At 31.9% G+C, this 20,821-nt stretch overlaps 3 protein-coding genes across 3 annotated transcripts; 2 read left to right on the forward strand and 1 right to left on the reverse strand.

The window, feature by feature from the left end:
• Positions 1 to 2,690: 2,690 nt before the first annotated feature.
• Positions 2,691 to 3,325, forward strand: LOC114166472. The gene has a single exon (XM_028051211.1). The coding sequence runs from the start codon at positions 2,851 to 2,853 to the stop codon at positions 3,193 to 3,195; it is 345 nt and encodes a 114-aa protein (XP_027907012.1). The 5' UTR covers positions 2,691 to 2,850; the 3' UTR covers positions 3,196 to 3,325.
• Positions 3,326 to 6,817: 3,492 nt separating this feature from the next.
• LOC114166775 ((6-4)DNA photolyase) lies at positions 6,818 to 11,005 on the reverse strand. The gene is made up of 14 exons (XM_028051593.1): positions 10,637 to 11,005; positions 10,460 to 10,531; positions 10,296 to 10,376; positions 9,911 to 10,081; positions 9,766 to 9,837; positions 9,485 to 9,571; positions 9,286 to 9,384; positions 9,118 to 9,201; positions 8,791 to 8,877; positions 8,598 to 8,669; positions 8,402 to 8,515; positions 8,157 to 8,244; positions 7,971 to 8,066; positions 6,818 to 7,190 (listed from the first exon to the last, which is right to left on the reverse strand). The coding sequence occupies exons 1-14, from the start codon at positions 10,940 to 10,942 to the stop codon at positions 7,009 to 7,011; spliced, it is 1,611 nt and encodes a 536-aa protein (XP_027907394.1). The 5' UTR covers positions 10,943 to 11,005; the 3' UTR covers positions 6,818 to 7,008.
• A 4,018-nt stretch (positions 11,006 to 15,023) lies between these two features.
• On the forward strand, positions 15,024 to 19,487 carry LOC114166776 (cytochrome c oxidase subunit 5b-1, mitochondrial). The gene is made up of 6 exons (XM_028051595.1): positions 15,024 to 15,309; positions 15,391 to 15,479; positions 15,765 to 15,815; positions 16,697 to 16,763; positions 16,888 to 16,967; positions 19,027 to 19,487. The coding sequence occupies exons 1-6, from the start codon at positions 15,171 to 15,173 to the stop codon at positions 19,087 to 19,089; spliced, it is 489 nt and encodes a 162-aa protein (XP_027907396.1). The 5' UTR covers positions 15,024 to 15,170; the 3' UTR covers positions 19,090 to 19,487.
• The last annotated feature ends 1,334 nt before the right edge of the window (positions 19,488 to 20,821 follow it).

Here is a 20,821-nt window from a genome sequence, read left to right on the forward strand (position 1 = left end):
AATACCTGCAACCCATAAATCCCTTCACTGACACTTTCACAGTGCTTGAGTTCATCACAATTAATAAAACCACTGTAATGCTAGATTCTCATTTATATGGCAACTGCTGATTCATATTTTATAGTCAATCCCCAAAAATACACTCAATCTAATATTTTGGAATATAATATACTCTCATCACATTCAAATAATTGAGGGTACTGTCACTGTTGTTATAGATATGTTGGACCCCATTCATCTTCTCAAAATAATCCTTATCAAGTAGGACTTGATAGGCTCTGTCTGGATGACTCATGAATTTTTGTCCATGATGGATATATTTATGGAACAACCATTCTAACCAGATTTTATTTGGATAGAAGAAAAAAGATAAATAAAAAAATCATTTTACATTTGGATGAAAATCAATAAACGGTGTTGTTTGTTGCAGAATGGGTTTCTTGATGGCTCCAATTCTAATTCCATGATTCCTCAAAGTACTAAGGTCAGTCCCACCCAACATGCACTCCACTGACACAAAAACAATTATTATTATTATAAGAGAAAACAAACAATTAAATAAGTTTCAATGTTCCTTCTACAACTATTTCATTAAAAAATTATAAATTATAAAATTTGTAATTAAAAATAAGAAATAAAAAAAATGCTAAAAATAAATAGGTCTGGAGTTAAGGGAGTTGACAGTAAACTGGATGATTTAATTATTATAATTAAATAAATCCTTTTCTTAAAACTTATCCTATTCTAAATTTAAGACCCTTATTATGTGATATTAATATTTTTTTTTAATAAAAGCTTTCAGTAAAATTCGTGTTTTAAATAAAAACGCTAATTTAGATTTAGGATTTCAACATTGAAGATCATGGCGATATATTGAAAAAACGTAGAATTAATTTAATCGTACATGTACTTTAAATTTGATTTTCGGTACAAAATTGATGTAAAAATTAACTTCAATTCATATTCAACTAAAATTCAAAATATTTTCTTTTTAATTTTATTTTTCAATAAACAACTTTTTACGTAGACCGACTTTCTGGATGTTAATATCAAATCTGAAAACATATATAATGAGTAAAGATAGAATAATAATAAAAATATATATCAAATTAATGACAGAAATAAACAAAATATTGTTACAATATAGTTATAATTATAATTATATTATTATTTATTTATTATTATCACAATAAAATTGAAAATGCGTCTTCACTTTTAATTTAAGTTCATATTTATTTATTGTAATGTCTCACCCATACCGGTAGACACTATTTTATATATATATATATATATATATATATATATATATATATATATATATATATATATATATATATATAATATTCATCCTGAAATTATTTTACAATTACTTTCAGATTCAAAGTTTCCCAAAACACACATGAATAACATATGTATATAACACTTGTTTATAATAAAACTTCTTTATGTATTGATTGTGGTAATTGCAATTAACATACATGGAATTAGTCAAAATTAAATCCTAACAACATCTTATAACATTATATACTGGTTTTGTTATTTTAGATATTAATATAAATTAATTCTCATTTAGTCACACATGTGATGATTAAACATGGTGCGTCTTTCAAAAGACTCTAAAGCATAAACAGAAGTTATACTAGAAACTAATACATAACATATGTTGTCCATGTTAGGGTGACACAAAACATATGATAACAAGTCAGATGTATATCTTTTAATGCATACATAGATAGACAATAATGAAATTCTAGAGTTGCATTTCGTTCAAGAGACAAGTATATTGCCCAAGTGAAATATATCTTACATTATGTGCATTGAAGAGGCCACTCAAGTGATAAATGTGTTGAGTGATGATACTGGCTCTTAATAATCTCTTTTTACTATTGGAAATATTAAAGTCTACAAAGATAAATCATATATAAACAACTTCTCTTACTAGCCATCTAGATAGAAGAAAAAACAACCAAAACTACACATAAAACTCATTTTACTTACCAAATCTAAGATTAAATATATGCTACTCGAAGCTTTAATCTAACATATATTATCAAAACATCATCTATCTCAAACAAAAATTCAAAAGAATAAAAGTTTTAAAAATCAACTAAAAAATAAAATCTAACTCTTTTTTTTATAAACTTCTGTCATTTTAAAATTTAATATTAAAATATTTTACATCTTACATTCATTTCACTTTAATTTTACTATAATAATAAATTTAAAATTGTGTATTTAACTAAGATTGACCTTTAATATATTTGTTTTCGTTAATAAAAAAGAACGATTTACTTAAACTTAAAATAAAGTTATTTACAAATATAGTTTTGTTATAACGAAACGGTATTTTTAAATATGACTTATTTATATATGTGTTTTTTAATTTTATTCACTTCGACAATTTAAAAAATATAAATCAATTTAATAAAAAAATAAAATACATCTTTATTTCAAAATTCTGAATTTGAAAAGTATACAGCAGCACTCAACATCGTAGGAAAAGTGCAGTTAATATCTCAAAAAAAAAAGTAGAAAAGAGACCCAATAGTCAACATAATCTCCAACATCAGCCACGTGTACTTCCTTATCCACAATTATTTTCCTCTGTAACGCTCTCCACCAACCCAATCCTACACTCATATATCAAAATTCCCTAAATTCTTTTCTTTCCAGCAATCATAACTCATCTTGGATATTTACGCTGATGTGGCGCACACGCTCATGGAATCTTGCCACACTCGATAATTCCTCTACCCTCAACTTGAACTAGTTTTCTTTCTCTCTTTGAGTTTCTAACAATCAAAGCAAAAACAAAATCCATTTCCATTGTTCTTCTCTTCTCTCTCACCGATGGCAACCACATTCACGTTTTTTCAACCCACCGTCATCCGGGCCTCTGCGGGCTCGCTCGGAAAGCCCGATCCCAACAACAGGAAGCCCGTTTCTTCCAATTGGTGGGCCCCTCTGTTCGGTTGGTCCGCTGAGGCGGACTACATCAGCCCAAAGCCGAGCGGAAAACCGGATCCAGAGTTGAACCGGCCCGGTTCAAAGTTTGCTGCCGGGTGCTTCACCGAGGAGAAGGCGAAACAGCTGCGGAAGAAAACGGTGGAAACGTCGACGTTTCACGACATCATGTACCACTCTGCTATCGCCTCAAGACTCGCCTCTGATGTTTCGAAAGGGTACGACAAATAGAAACTCTGTTCGCACCTTTCCGATTTTCAATTCGTCGACTTTACTTCATTTTTCAAAACTATTTCATTTGTTAATGATGTGAGACATTCTGTAAAGTATAATATTTGTGCATGATTTGTTTTCTCGTGCTTCTTTCTCTTGCATTTTCCACTTGGATCTGTGATTATTAGGGTAATTAATCTGACTTAACTCTCTTTAGATCTGTGACTGATACTTTAAGTATATTTGCTTCATATAACATCTTGTACTAATTCAGTATATGTATCTTAGATTCATATAATTTAGTAAATCATGTACATGCATTAATAATGTCCAATAAAAAGTTTATACATTTTTTTTTTATCTTTTTTTAACCTTTTCAAATATACGTTTATTGTTGTATTATTCTTTATTTTTTGTTATGATTAAATTATTTTGGATGGTTATCGAAAAATATATATAATTTAATAGTGTTTTATCAAGAAAAGTGCCAGTTAATTCTTAATCAAAAACAAAAAAAAAAAGGAAATATTTTTAACCCTACCTTAAGACTTGTTTAGGTCAAAAATAATTTGTCCAGTAGATAAATCCGTTACAAATATTACAGATATACTTAATAATCTTAAAGATAATCATCAATATCTTCCTAAATCTCAACCAACCTAGATAATAACTAATGTAACTATAATAATTACATAATATTCGTTAGTATTATTTCCTTAATCTTAATTTCTTACAAGAAGGTTTGTTTGTTATTCTGACATCGACTTTATATCTTTATTCTTTGTTGATCATCACCCTATCATCGATAATATATTGAACTTATTATCAGTAAAATATCAACGACACTATTTCTGAACGGATACAAATAGGTAGCGAAACAAATATATAATTTGAATCATGAGTCATTTAGTATTGATCTCATTCCCATATATTTTATTATCGTATATATATTTTATTATCGTATATAGTCCAATTGAATAACAACTTTTTCCGTAATTATTCTCTTACAATTTTCTTAAGAAATTCATGAGGAGGATGTACTTTATACGGTTCATGTTAATCTTGTTTTGTAACACATGTAGCGTGTGGGAATTCGAATAACATGAGTCACACTTACCAAACAGATATCACAAAAGTTATGCCTAACTTCTATATAATAAGCCTATAATGCTGCGTAGCCAGCAACAAAGCCTCTCCCCACATATTTGCATTACTGCTTTGCATATTAGGGTAAACTTGCATTAACTTTTGAATATTAGGGTAAAATTGCGTAGTGTAATCCAAACTATTCTTTTAGATTATTTGTATTGTTATTATGACACTTTAATTATATATAAAAATATTTTTTCTTTGAGGGGAAGGTATTGAAAAAGTTGAAAATAAAGTAATTATAAGAATTATAAAAAATTCATAAATAATAATAGTTAGATATGTATAATTAATATGATGTTTTATAGTTGAATTTTTTTTCTGCATTTTTATTTATATGGATTTTCTATTCAAATTCTTATTATATTCTTATTATAAGTATTTTTTATTCTTTATTTTATTTCTAATCTATACTGACAGAGATGAATGTGAGAAAATATATTACATCCGTATATACTAATAAATGGATGTGTATTAAGAAAAATTATAACACATTTCCATATCTTTTTAAACTAAAACCTTCTCCTCTAAATTCTCTCATTATCCTAATTAACTAAGTTAAACAAAATTTATTTTATACATGTATTCAAACAATATACAAAATATATTTTCTATTCAAATTCTTAGTATATTTTTATTATAAGTATTTTTTATTCTTTATTTTATTTCTAATCTATACTGACGGAGATGAATGTGAAAAAATATATTACATCCGTATATACTAATAAATGGTTGTGTATTAAGAAAAATTACTATAACACATTTTCATATCTTTTTAAACTAAAACCTTCTCCTCATCAAATAAGTTAAAGAAAATTTATTTTATACATTTATTCAAACAATATACAAAATATTTTGCTTGTTTATAAGTCACTCCCCTCCTTCATACCGTGCGATGATCAAAATGAAAGGCAGAGGGATGCGGACGCCCAATCTTTATTTTTTGAAGCTATTTGTCTGAACTTTGCAATCCCTATACTTTGAAAGTATATTTGACACATGGTTTGGAGTTGTATTTAGTCCTCTTCCGTGATACTTCTTACTTCATGGTTGGATCTGAATGAAAAGATTGTTATGGTTACATATATTACTACACAAATAATTATTCTTGATAAAAAAAATTTAAAATTTTATTACTTTATTTATGTAACTTTCATAAAAAAAATAAAAAAATATTCTATTTAAGAACTTTATCGATAAAATGTATGTCCAAAAATTATTTTCAATATTAATTTTATCTTCATCTTCTTATTATATATGGCACAGTGTGCATAACTTGAAACAGAAGAATCTCTTATCCTTAAATTAAAAATTAATCAGCGTTAATTTAATATAAACAAACTTATTGTTGTCTAATTTTTCTTCTGTGAATAATCATAAACTCTCCCTTGTACTTAAAATCAGAATACAAGAAGGTAGTAGTTTTTTATCGGCTTAAATATCTTTTTGGTACTCATTTTCGTAGTGTTTGTTGCGAATGGTCCTCATTTTCACATAATGTTTAAAATGGTCCTCATTTTTACCGAATGTTTAGAATGATCCTCATTTTCGCAATTCGTGTTTTATTTGGTCCTTTTCTGTAACGCCGTTTAAATCATTAACGGAGCATTGTACATGAGGCACGATTTGTATGTATTAGGGTGTATTACGTATACTGTACATGTGGCTTAATTAGATATTTGGGGATAAATAAGTGAACTAGGATTTTGGTAGGGAATGTTTGAGCAGTTGGTGAGTTTTGACAATCTTGTTCCTCCATTCCCAATTGATATTGCTGCAATCTTCTTCTTCCTGCAATCCCATTATATAGGTATGTTACGGTCCCAATCTTCTTCCTTTACCTCTGGTTGTAATCGTTGGAGGCAACCGTGTTGTATCACTTCATGCACTATTGGTTGTTCAACGAGAAACGAATTAACCCCGATTTGTAGTTGCAGAGAGATGGCTGCTTTGAGGATGGCAAGAACTCTGCAAATCTGAACTCAAGAAAGACGAAGATAAAGACAATTTCCTAATTGCAAAATTTCTCCTAAATTGAAAAATTAACGATAATTAGCCACATGTAGAGTACACGTAACACACCCTAATACAAACCGTGCCACCTATACAATGTTCCGTTAATGACGGCGTTACAGAAAAGGACCAAATAAAATACGAATTGTGAAAATAAAGACCATTTTAAACATTAAGTAAAAATGAGGACCATTTTAAACATTCTATGAAAATGAGGACCATCCGCAACAAACACTACGAAAATGAGGACAAAAAAGGTATTTAAGCCTTTTTTATCTCATAGTCCATATTCTTAAAATCTTACAATTATAATCATTAATGCTTGATATTGAAACTGTGAAAAAAAATGAAAGAAACAATGGATGAGATAAGCCCAAATAAATTTAGGTATACAAATTATTTTTTGCCTCAGAGCAAGTGACTAGTCAAGTAACAAAACCTTGTATTTGAATCAAAATTTTGTAAGTTCCAGATAAAATTATGAAAGTCTTATAGTTTATTTATGTAGGGCTTGCAACAAAAATAATATTAAGAAATCATAATCAAGGCATACAAACTATAATGACCTCAAGGGCACACTTTTTTCACTGTCTACATGTCATACAAATTTCTTGATAATGCTAAAAAATAACCCTACACGTCTAAGTTGCAACTTCCTAAAATTTTGGCTTAGCCAATCAGTTTTTGCTTATATCTTTTGCCTTGAGGCTCTTGCCTTTCACTCTCATCTAGTTTCCTCCTCAAGTTTTTCAGATCATCTTCGCTAACCAAACCATTCAATTCTTTGTTCAATGCATATGTTTCCCCCATTTTCCTTCGGCACTCTTTACTCGCTGAATCATGAGAAACAACTGAAACAACTCAAGCAATAAGTAGGTATGGAATCCCAAATCGATGTTGTAGGAATACATGTTAAGTTTTATCATAAACCTATGTTCTAAACTTGGAGACATTCATGGAATATAGAATAAAGTTAATTTGTATAAAACAATTGCAGCATATCAGCTTTATAGAAAAAAATTGCTGAAGGATAGATAAATCAAGGTTTAATTACTCGTTTGGGTCTTGATTTCGACCAACAATATAAATTGGTCCTCCTGCTATTTAGTCTCAATTTGATCTCAAGTTATGAAAATTAATACAATTTGGCGGTTGAGAGCAAATGAAACTGACAGTTAGGGGTGGCAAAACGGACAAGCCAACCAGCCCGTTTTGGCCCGGCCCGCCTATGGCCCGTCAAAAACAAACCAGGCCAGGCTAGTCCACCACCAAAATCGGGCTGCATATTATAACATGTCCCGTCTTAGGACAGGCTGGTCCGCCTCTTTTTTTTTAATTTTTTTTTAATTTTTTTAACTTTTTAAAATTTTTGTTTATAAATTTATTTATATAAATATAAAAAAATATTATTTTTTAACTATTTTTAATTTTAAACATTAAAAAAAAAACGGTTGACAGGCCAGGGCGGGCTGGTCTGTTTTGGCCCGCTAAACTGGCAGACTAGGTGGGCCGGGTTACAGCGAGTTAGCGGGCTGAAAATTCCAATCCAGCCTGCCCTTTTCTTGGCGGACTAGTGGATCTGACCCATTTTGACATCCCTACTGAGAGTAACCTAAATGTTACCAACTGACCTGGCATTGGGTAATCTTTACCAATTATACAATTTGCTTTGGTTTGAATACTTTTAGGAGCTGTCCAGGGTTCGTAAATGTACTCTTTGGGCATATCTGCATGTAAATATTCAGTTCTAACATTTTATAAAAACAAAAATTGACTCGATGGTAGAACATGATGGAAGTGAGGGAACAATAACATACCTTTTAAGACTGGGAGAAAATGCCTAATATAGTCGCCATTAGGGTCATACTTCTTACCAAATGTGGTTGGGGAATAAATACGATTGTACTGATCATGATACACAAAACATGTCAGAAGAATGTTCAGGATTTAACCCATAAAACAGAAGCCTGATAAAATTCAGATGAACAATAAAGCCAAATGCAGTTCAATACAGTCACTTTCCACAGAAAATTCAGAACTAGGAACAAAGTATACTTCATACCTGATAAAAGAAAGATGAACAAGAAAGCCACATCCAGTTCCCGTTATTAATAGCCCAATCTGAATCAATCAGAAGCCTCTCAAAAACATCTCGTCCTTTTTCCCAGTGAACAAACTGTCAGCAGCAAACACAGATATTAGTATCCAATAATAGCTTAGCATGAATAATTTGGCAAAGTGTATCAAAATACTTATACCAGATCGCCTCGAGTTAGAAAACATGCGACAGAATGTCGTGCCAAATGATGCATCCAACCCCATCTGCGTAGCTACAACATGATAAACCGATTCAAAAGGCCGAAAAAGGTATTGTAGCAGAAAAAGGTTTAAATCAAAACAACTTTTATTATTGCTTCATGTGGAAAAGGATGTCAAAACCAAAATCCAAACCTGGATCATGATAGCATCAATCCAAGGAAATCCCGTCCTACCCTCCCTCCAAGCCTCCAGCAGTTTATCATCATCCTTCCATGGAATCTACAATATATTTTAAATGACATCTATAATAATTAAGTAGTGTCACATTTGCTTTAACAGAGCAGTGTTAATCTGACATCAACCTCATACATAATAATAAACCAAAACTCAACACACCAACAATAATATAAGGACGTATGTAGAATGGAGAATAATCAAAATAAATACTCTTGAAGCAGCTAAATTTCCATATCTTTATGTTTAGAAGCTGTATACAATAGCAACATGTTCTAATCTCACCTGCTTGCATATCCTATTGCCTTTCATTCTATCAAAATTTGGAGTCCCAAAAGCAGCCGTGTAAAAGAACTCTCGCCACAACAACTGCAAAACTCAAACAGCTTCAGTTTCCTCAAGGTAGAGTTCTGAAAACAATAAAGTACTATTAACTTCAGGAGATGGCAGGACCTGTCCTGTAAGAGAAACAGGTGGTGATGTATGCTTTGGCGTACTTCTATATATATCCTGAATTCGCTGGTAGAAATATCTTGAAGATAGACAACCAAACTGCGAAGGAAGTGAATGAAAGGCAAAAAATGTAGAAATGATCCTAACAAGGTTCTTTGTGTGATTTAATACAGTTCAAACGTAACAGGTTTTGACTTACTTTCAGGTATGGTGATAAAACAGTTGTTGCCGGCTTCAGAAATGCAGATGGATTACCCTTTGGTTTCTCAAAGTTTGCCACCCACTTCTAATATCATAAAAACAACAAACAAATGCATGATACTCGTTAAAAAAAATCTACATTACTATGTTGCCTCCCCAATTACATGCAGTTGACCTTTCAGCAAGAAACATCAATCTTATATGTGAATACTAATGAATTGGCACCAGCAGCATTGAGAATATTGTTGTTATTTCTGAATGCTGTAGTGTAGAAAGTACCTTGTCTTTCATGCATTCATCCAACCTCCTCAATGCTTCTGACTCACCCCCTTTGAAAGGAGAGAACTCATCCTGAATAAAACTTCTATCATTGGGTGCTCAAAATGGGTATAATCTGACATATAAAACACACGCTCACACACACCTGTTCAACATCTCCATATCCAAGATCTGTGATGGTAGGAACTTCAGAAACATCACAACCTCCAAGATGGCCAAGTGGAGGAAGTGAAGAGTACACGGTTGTGAGAGGAGAGGGTGGTTCCCCAGCAAGCTTGACAAACGATTGATAACTAAGTGGTGGCTTTCCTCCGTTCTTTTTTGGCATTAGCAAGAACACAAACAAAACAAATTGATCACAAGTTAACATAATCAGAACAACAATAACATCATAAAATTCAACCAACAGTTAAAAAATGGGTTAGGTTAATATGTTTCTTTTCTTGATCCTACTGGTGGAAACACTTTAATCTATAAGCATTGAAAAAAACTTGTTAACTTGAAACGATTTGTTGAAGGTTCAAACTCACCTTGTGTATAATATCTGTGGGGTTGAAGAGTGTGTGACTCACAGGAGAGAAAACCTCAATTCCAGCAGCGAGTGCAAAGTTCTGTAAACACATACCCAGTAAAACCAATAACCACACCCCAACTACACACCCTTAGAAACATCTCAAGAAAACAACATTTGTACCTTAACTTTAACATCCAGAGCCTGATAATACGGTTCAGTGTCGTACTCAAAGCACAGCTTCTTGACATTCCACTGAAGCAACAATCACAAACAAAACAACTAACTTGAATTTTGCAAACAATAGAAAGAAAGAAATCGATGGTAGAGATAACGGATATATTATTATTATACACATGCCTCCTTCAAGCAATGAATGACGACTTCAGCTGGGTCACCCTTGAGAATCAAAAGTCGCGAACCAAGGTTCTTGAGGTTGAGATCGAGGTCCTCGAGGCTCTCCAGCAAGAACTTGATGCGGTTCAGACCCGCGCGCGATGACCCGGGTGAGAAAGCATTCGGGTCGGGTTTCATATAATGCGGGTCAATGACGAAGACAGGGTAGAGATGAGAGGCACTTCGGGACGCGAACTCGAGAGCCGGGTTGTCGTGGATCCGAATACCCTTCCTGAACCACACCAGAGAACCCGACCCGGATCCCATCATCGAAGGCACAATTGCAAAGGTGAAGGTTTGAACCGAATCCTCTGCTTCGCGCCTTTCCTTTAAAACCGATTAACGTTTTCATAATGAAATACGAAGTTGTTGTTTCTAACGTGCGCCGGGGAGTTACCTATTGAGGCTCACGTGATTCGGGGTTCGGTTTACGCACACGGCGTAGGTTAGAATTGTTTGGATAGAAAAAAATGTAACGGTGCCTAAGATGCCACGTTGCAGCTTTTACGCCACGTACTGTCGTTATTGCCCCTGAGAATTCAATTAATTCGATTATGGCTTCATTTTTTATTAAACTGCTTTTAATTTTCTCGTTTCTCGTTAATACAAAAAAGTTATCCCATAATATACATAAAAGAACATTTACATCTTAATTAATAAGGTATTTGTTTATATGAAATTAAAGTAACTTCTGTAATACCAGTCTTTCGAATAAATATTCAATTCTGTATTCAATTTTATTTAGAATTATAAATTTTAATCAATAATATAATTTGTTAGAAAAACATGTTTCGATTCCTTGACATTTATGCACAGAAGGAGCATAGATCACTCATAAACGTCACACAGCAATTTGAATCTAAATTTGTGTACACATTGTATATGCATAAAAGTTAACATTCATATTCGTTAGTGCTACATGGATAAGCATGTTTCATTTCTTTTTGTAAAATTATAATGGAAGATCAATATCAAAACTAATCTTTATTTTCCACATATATATTTGCATCAGAGTTTAATATAAATTATAAAATTATTACTTAATTTATGAGCATTGATTTGATTGAAAAACTCTTTGAAGGTATCAAATTGAGATAGTGAAAGAGTATTGAGACGTATTCATCAAAGATAATGCTATAATATAAGAGAAGAATGTAAAAGAACAATAAAAGAAAAATTGAAACACAAGGTATCGAGAATGGGTATTGAAGTAAAGAATGATCGAGAATTTAAATATTACAACCAAATATATTGTATTGAGAAGAGTGTTTACAACGCACAATCCAAAAAGGACAATGTTTGATCGAAAGAGAAGTTAGTCTATGATAATTGTTATAAAATGTGTGCATTATGGGTGGCAATGCGGACCAGTCGGCCCGCACTTAGCCCGCCCCACATAAGTGCGGATTCATGGGGTGGTTCACCTTTGTCTTTTTAAAAAATAAAATCTTATGATTAAGTTTTCAATATTCAACAAATTGAAAAATTTAACAAGTTCACAAAATTAAGCAAAAATTTTGAAAAGTTGGATGATAAATTGATAATTCAACATTTTTATTATATTTATATTCGTAATTTGACATGTATTTTTCAAATTTTAGCACATTCAAAAATACATAGTATCTATTTTTCTCGATCATATAAAAATGTAAAAATTTGAAACATTCATACATAAATCTGGAAAGAAAGAAATTAATATATACAAGTACATATATATATATATATATATATATATATATATATATATATATATATATATATATATATATATATACGGGCCAGTGGACCGCGAGTTGTTGCCTTTTACAGGCCAGACTTTTACGTATCAAACTTCTACATGCTAACAAATTCAATATTTTGACCCATACCTAGGGATGTCAACGGGGTGGGTAGGGTACGGGTAGTAGCTCCCCCGTACCCTACCCACTGGATAAATATTCGCCCCGTATCCGTACCCATATCCATCGGGTATCCGTTATGCGGGTACCCGTCAATTTTTTTCATATCCGCAGGTATCCACGGGTACCCGCGGGTATTTACAAAATTATTTAAAAAATAAATATTTAATCATAAATTCAAATAAAATAAAATAAAATACATCATTGTCATAAATTTTAAATAAATTTCAAACAAACTCAAGTCCATACAAGTCCAAATAATTATAAAAATAAATATAATTAGTGTTTTGATCAACAAGCTCACTTTCTCCGATTGATTCCTGAAAATAATCAAATAATAAACCCCAACTGCCACGTGTCAAATATTCTTATTTTGATTTCATCATTTAACAACAAACATACTATAAATGTCACTGTTTATCTAGAGTTTGATGTATATATCCAATTTCAAAAAAGGAAAAGAGAAGAATGTCAAGGGGTGTACTTGAAAGAAGACAACATACTAATAGTTGAAGCTAGAAGAATTAAGACCGAAGAAGATAAGGTGTGCAACTTAGAAAATATTATATCAGAATGTTTTCTACTAATATATATATATATATATATATAAGAGTATTTTTGTTAATTAAAGTTTAACGGGTACGGGTATCCACGGGTACGGGTATCCACGGGTACGGATACTATAATACCCGTACCCGCCTCATTAACATGCGGGTATCAAAAATACCCGTACCCACGGATAGCGAGTATCCATTTTTAATACCCGTTTCCTATCCATTGCGGGTTTTATCAGCGGATACCCGCGGGTACGGATATTTTTGACATCCCTACCCATACATTTTTTTTTGCAGGCCTGGAAGTTGACCAACCCACATTGCTATTACCGACATAATGCACGACCAATGTTTAAATAATTATTGTAATTTATGTAATTTTTTTATTTTATTTAGACTTAACGGTCAAATAAAGGAAAAAATAATAATATAAGTAGTCAATTCAAATGTAAAAATTGGTAATAATTTGGAGTTATAAATTAAATATTTTTAGAAAAAAAAAATGAATGTTACGGGTCACCATTTTATTAAAGTTGTTTTACTGTTTTACTCTTAGTAATCAGTTTCACCCTCATTTTCATTCTTTAGATCCTAAATAAAATAAAGAATAAAAAATATTCATAATAAAAATTGGAATATAAAATAAAATATTTTAAAAATTATACTTCACTAAATTCAAACCACTTGTTTTGTTATTTTTTATTAACACTAAGGAAAATATAAGTGTGGTACTTTTTGAAAATTTCAAAACATAATACGAGTTGTTATTAAACATTTTAGTTAAAAACAAATATTTAAAATTATTTTATTTTTCAATTCAACGTAAGATATATCAAAAAATAAATATTAATGAAATAGTTCTAAAAAGTTAGACATATATATATATATATATATATATATATATAAATATATATATTATAAAATAATTATACTTAAAAGTAATTAAAAAACATGTAAGAAAAATGAAAAAATCTATTACACAGGATTAGAGATAAATTGTTTATTATTGTTTCTATTTTTGTTTTTATTAAAATTATTTTACTTTTAAAAAATAATAAAATAAAATTCTTCCCGGTGTTTCTTGGGCCTAAACAATTTCCATATTTCTTCATTTATCGAAAGTCTCTCTCTCCTCACATGCCAAAGTCAATCCCCGACTCACACCATTTGTTCCATAGCTTAATTTAAGTGCCACTACTAACTAAAATAGACTAACAACCTTTAACACTGTTAATTTATTATTTTCATTTTAACTCCTTTAAAATTATGCAAGGATCATTTCAAAATTTATATTTAAATTACTGTAGAGTAATAATGTAAAAGAACTTACTCTAATACCTCATAGAATTAAATTTGTGAATTACCACCTCCACTAAATTTACTAAATAAGAAGTTATTTAAAAGGTTTAATTAGCCGGATAATACTTACTTTTATTTAGATGTGTCGTCAGTTTGGTATCCGTTTTCAAGAAAATGTCAACTGAGTCCCAACTTTTGAAAAGATGCCTTAATTAGGTCATTTTCAGAAAAAAAATTATTAATATAGTTAACGGTAATGATATTTAAAATGACTTACAAGATAAAATGACTTACAAGATAAAGTATTGATATTTATATTAAAATTTAATGTTAAAAGTCATGAATTAATTTAACGACTTTAGTAAGTTTTGTCTGAAAGGAACCTAATTAAGACACATTTTCAAGAGTTGAAACTAGATTGACATATTTTCTGAAAGCGGATACTAAACTGATACATATGAGTGAAAGTGAATATCATCCGACTAATTAAACTGTTTAAAATTATCATAAATGATTATTTTCTAAATTCCAAAGATTAAAATTTGAAATAAAATAAATCCAAATATGGAATAATAAAATGTAGTAAAACTGTAATTTTGAGCGTTCCATGGGTTAGGAGCAATCGAAAGATAGCCGAAGAGAAAGAGAAGCGACGATCTAGAGTGAAGCAAGTAGCAGGAGGCAACAACTCCATTTCTAATTTTCTGACTCGGCTGACTCAAGGAAGGGTGCGACCTGAGATCAAACATGTTGCGGAGGTTTCTCTCTTCTCAGCTCAAAACCCTAGCCGCCGCTTCTTCCTCCTCTCTCACTCCCCGATCTGCTTCCGCCGCCGCCAGATTCTCCGCTCTTTCTCGCTCCTACCGCTACTTCTCAACTCAATCTGGTGCTCTATCTTTCTCTTTCTTCATTTTCTCTTTCTCCAATTGCTTTATCGATTTACTCGTCTTATTTATTCTTCTCATAGAGGATGCTACTGCGATCAAGAAGAAGGTCGAGGATGTAATGCCTATCGCTACCGGACACGAGCGCGAGGAGCTTGAAGCCGAGCTCGAGGTCTCTCTCTCTCTCCCTCTCTCCCTCGCTCGCTCGATTCAATCAAATGCATATTGTGTTTCCTTATTCTTTTCAGTGCGCTATTTTTGCGGATTTTGTTAATAATTCTAGATTATTTATTCTTCATACGCACACACAAGCCTTATGGTTAAGGGTAAAGTATTGAAGAAAGAGTTATTAAGCAAAGTGTTATTTCCTGTACACAATTTGACTTAAACCAAGCATTTGAAGGAAGGTTCTCATTGTTGTTTTTTGTTCTAACTGATATCTGATTCTTTTGATTAGGGAAGGGATATTCTTGAAATAGACCATCCCGAAGGTCCATTCGGCACAAAGGTCAGTCTTATTGCTTCTCTATTTAAACTGTAGTTTAACTAATGTATAAGTTTGTTTTCTAGGAATAGCATTGATTTCGCCATGGAAAACTATAAGAGTCCATAAGTGATGTTCATTTTGATTTTCATTTCATCTTTTGTTTGAGATTTATGCTTGTGCAGGAGTTTTCCATTTGAAGGCTAGGAAACCTTCTAATGCACTATTTCCTGGTAAAACCCCCTCCAGGGTGTACACACTACATGTGACTATCTCTGCATAACCTGAACAAGCGTTGCTGTTACTGTTGAGTCTTGGAATTTACTTATTGGAATGTTGGTATGACCATATTTTTGTAGTACCGCAATTATGTGAAGAGGTCTTGATTGTGAAAAACTTGAGTATTTCTTCTTCTAGTGTAAGATTACATCTAGAAGCAAGCTCCTCATAACCTGTTGATATAAAAGCTTGTGGTACTCTGTCATAAACCATTGTGTCAGTAAATGATAATCCTTGCGCTTAGTGAGGTTTTAGTCCAGGAGAGAAGTGTGAAAGCGTTGATGCATAATATTTTGAAGTCACTGAAATTCGTTTAGCTAAGCTTGGATAACAATGTAGCTGTTAACACAGACACTGATATATTTGCATCAATTGGTGAAATTTTATCATCTGAGGTTGTCTGAGCTTTTCGTATCCTATACCTTCTCATTGTATCTTACATAAGGTTCTTAATATTTTCCCTTTCATTTGATTGAATGAGCTATCTGCCTGTGTAAGTATTCATGTTTCTTTCTCTATTTCTTACCAAATAGTTTAGTCAGATTCACTCACATTTCCATAATATTAATAGTGATTTTATTAATGCTTCATCTATTTCTGCTTTCATTATTTGTTTTGGTTCATAGGAAGCACCTGCCATTGTAAAATCTTACTATGATAAAAGGATAGTTGGATGCCCAGGCGGTGAAGGCGGTGAGCATCAAAATATCCCTTGTTTCTCTTAATTTGTATGAAGATTTCATCCCATCGTGATGAGAAATTCTTGAATTCTGGTTGTGGTGTTAATGACGGGGTGAACAACTTGTTTTTATTGCAGAGGATGAGCATGATGTTGTCTGGTTTTGGCTGGAGAAAGGCAAGCCTCATGAATGTCCTGTGTGCGCACAGTATTTTGTTGTAAGTTCACAATGATATTTAAAATATCTAATACTGTTGCGTAATATTTTTGTGATGAGTGTAGAATCAATGAATCATTTATAACATGTGCTTTTACTTTAGACAGAGATGGAGTTGAATGCCAAGATAATTAGGTATTTAGATCGAAAATTCTAGTTGGGTGCTTCACTGTGCGCATTGATAATTGATTGTCAAGCACAGTCGCTTAGTGGTTGTTGTCAAGCTGAGGCTGCTCCTATAAAATATATCTGGAGCAGTTTTTAACTCCCTTAATAACTCAAATATTTCCACAATCTAATTTCCTTGACTTGTTTTAAATATGATTATCTGATTTGTTGCACAATTTTGGTGTTTTTAGTTATTGCTGTGAGATAATTCTCATTTTAGCCCAAAGATATTCTAAAATAGTTGATGGGAAAATGAGAGGTTTTCAATTTTAACTAAGTATGTATTTCAAACGTTGAATTTCTATTATCATCCAGAACATAGATGATCTAAGGGTACATTTGGGTGAACAAATTAGAAACTTATTCCATTAGCTACTACAACATGAGAGCTTATGTAATAATCGTTATTTTGGTGTTGTATGAGAAACTTATTGAAATAATAGATTAAGAGCTGATCGGTCGTTTATAAGTCACTTAGAACAAACACCCATCAGTTTTCCCTCTAATGATGATGATAATAATCCCAAATAATTCAATAGAGCTCTTCCAATTGCATGTAAGTTCAGGACCTATTTTTGACTTCAAAACAAAAGTTACTAAATCAACAAAACCTTTTATTTGAATCAAAATTTTGTAAGCTTCTGATAAGATTATTAAACTCTTATATCTTATTTATATTTATGTAGGGCTTGTAACAAAAACAGTATTAAGAAATCATAATCATGGTATACAAAGTCCAAAGTCTAATCTAAATAATAATCTAATCATAGTTTCCACATCAAATGTAATGCCATAAAACAATACAATGCCAACATTCTAACTTTTTAACAAAACACCCATGGGACAAAGTGTGACAGTGATCAAATTAAGGGCCTGTTTGGACAAGTTTTTCCATAAGAACCTCTAGGAGAAAAAGATGAGAAGAAAAACTAAATTGACTTCTCCATTGGTCAAAATTGACTTTTAATGCTTAAACTAGTTTGGAGAAGCTTTCTCATATAACTTCACTAAATTTTGTTTTTTAAGTTGTATATAAAGTGAAATTTTCTCATATAACTTTTTTTTTTTTTCATATTTTTCTCAAAATAGAAATTCTCTTGAAGAAGCTTGTCCAAATGGACCTTAAAACATGAAAGTTCATAAAGTGAAAAGTACAAAGTAAAAGTAAAGATCGAAGATATTCAAAATTCCAATCTTTCAGCATCTTTGTTTTCACTAGCATTATCATTAAATAAGAAGACGTGTTCAAAAAGGAAGAGAAACCTGAAGGATCACAACTCACGAGCCATAGCTGAAAATGCAAAATAGCCAAGAAAGATCGGTGAAGCCCAAATGAAAACAGTGCAATTTCGTGGGAGCAGTTTTAGGCATTTTAATGAAACTAATGGAACTGGCAGCAATTTTTTTTAATATTTTTATTTTCAACATGCTTGCATGGTCCTATATAAGCTCTTCATTGGAGTTCAACCGTGCACAAGTTTGTGATGGAGTTGGTTTGTTCTGATCCTGGCTCAATGCGTTAACTTATGTAAATTCACCTGTAAACCCACAAGTTTGGCAACTATGGGTCCTGCTCATCTTGAGCAAATCAATTTGTTTGCCGAATGCACAGCAAGTTCCTGAATTATCTCTGACATCCCAGAAAATAGTTTGAAAATCTATAGGAAATTGACTTATGTTATTCTTTGCCAATGTCATCAATATATTTATTGTAATGTGAGTTGATGGCTGCTTCGGAAACACATTAGTTTTTGCCGAACTACTGTCTTGTGTCCAACTTTCGAGAGCAAACATTCTCATATCCTGTCAGCTATTTAGAACATTAATGGGAAATAATCAAATAACTGTTTACACATGGACCCTAATTATTTTATCTTTTTTTCCCCGAACAGCTTGAAGTGGTAGGACCTGGTGGACCACCCGATGGACATGGCGATGATGATCACCACCATTGATTCATCATTCAATTTTCCATCTGGAATAAATTCTGGGAACATGGAGAGACATTGTGTAGCATACACTCCGGCCTTTCAAAATGCTGTGGCCTATGTTTGATTTTGATTTGTCTGAATACCTCGTGGTATGACCACTTTTGAGATTGTAACTTTATGCTGCGATTGTTTGAACGCTGTATGCTCATTTTCTTGAGCTATCATGGTGTTAGACTGTTTTGTTCGTTGCTAAATAATTGATAGAACTTTATGATTCCTTAACTGTTTTTGAATTTCCAGAACCACCAAGGGATTATGTTTTAGGGAGCAGGGAGAGCCAGAATAGAATGAACTCCAAGAACATGACTCCAACTTGTTTAAAAGGTGTTTGTTTTTAATCATATATTCCCCATTTTGTTTCAGCCTATTATTTATCAGTTCTACTTGTTTAAAACTCTTAATCATATCTTAAAAGGAATCATCTTGTTGAAGAATCTTTTTTTCCCATGAAAGGCCATGTGAAATGTTTGTTTGTTTTTTCTTAGTTCTAACTATTTGGAACGTTCACATTGCTACAGAATATCTATCATCAGAAATAGACGTTGAATCCGTAGTATGCAAATAATGTGAATGAAAACAGCAAATACAAGTTTGATTACACCGTCATCAACTCGTGATTATATGTCGTTGAAAGCTACAACCTATATTAACTAAAAAATTGTATATATATGTAGTGTGAATACATCTTTGCAAGAATCTTCGTGGAACAAATGGCCATGAAGTCCTTAATTCTTTTTTATTTCTTTGGAGAAAGTGAAATCATACAATTACAAATAATAGTAATTGTCTCCAGTTTATATCCCAAAAATTAGAATGCAGGTTTAAAATTTTATATTCCTAATTAAGGTACAGAAACTTTGGCTCGACCATGACACGAGTAATATTTAACTTTCCCATAGAAAAAGGAATATATGTTCATATTTGAAACTATGTCAAAACAAAGGGAAAATGGTGGTACCGGAGAGTATCAAATAGTTTATCACCTGCAAAAATGTAGAAATAAAAGCATACACAGAACACAACACACGACACTTTTTTTTTTTCACAAAAAAAAGGACAGAAGAAAAATATTGCGAAAGGTTATACCGAGTGAGAGAGAAAGTAATCGAGAGGAACAAAATAAACGAAAGAAAAAGCAAAGCAAGCACTGAAAACTACTGAAATGACAACTATATATTCTTAATTCTTAGAAAGATTTATCCGAAATGCTTAGAGGCGTTTATAAGTAGTGCCCTTATAAAGGTAACATAAGCACATTGAAGTAATGGTAATGGAGTCCAAATCAAGTAATTGGCATCTCAACGGAATTGATTCAAAGCATCATCACACACAATCTCATGCTAAAAATGACAAAGGACACATTTAGTCACTTTCCTTTCAAATTCAAGTTACAAGGAGTCTCCAACCAAATAATTAACCTCTTCCACCTGTTATAGTATTATTCCTTCTCTCACATTTCACCAAATAATTAACCGCTCAATGTATTCTCGACACTACTATTTATGTTGTTCACCAAATAGAAGCTGTGATAATCTTAGAAAACGAAAAAAAAAAGGTTTTGTACCTTATGCTTTGAGTTTGCCTTAATACTTCTTCTTCACTAAGTCAAAAGCCTTAATCTATCCGATTGTAATTCAGTTCACTTAACTTTTGTCACGAGACAATTGATGTCATGTGTAATCAATTTGACAAAATC

Source organism: Vigna unguiculata, chromosome 10 (assembly GCF_004118075.2).
Source record: "Vigna unguiculata cultivar IT97K-499-35 chromosome 10, ASM411807v1, whole genome shotgun sequence".
Taxonomy (NCBI): Eukaryota; Viridiplantae; Streptophyta; class Magnoliopsida; order Fabales; family Fabaceae; genus Vigna; species Vigna unguiculata.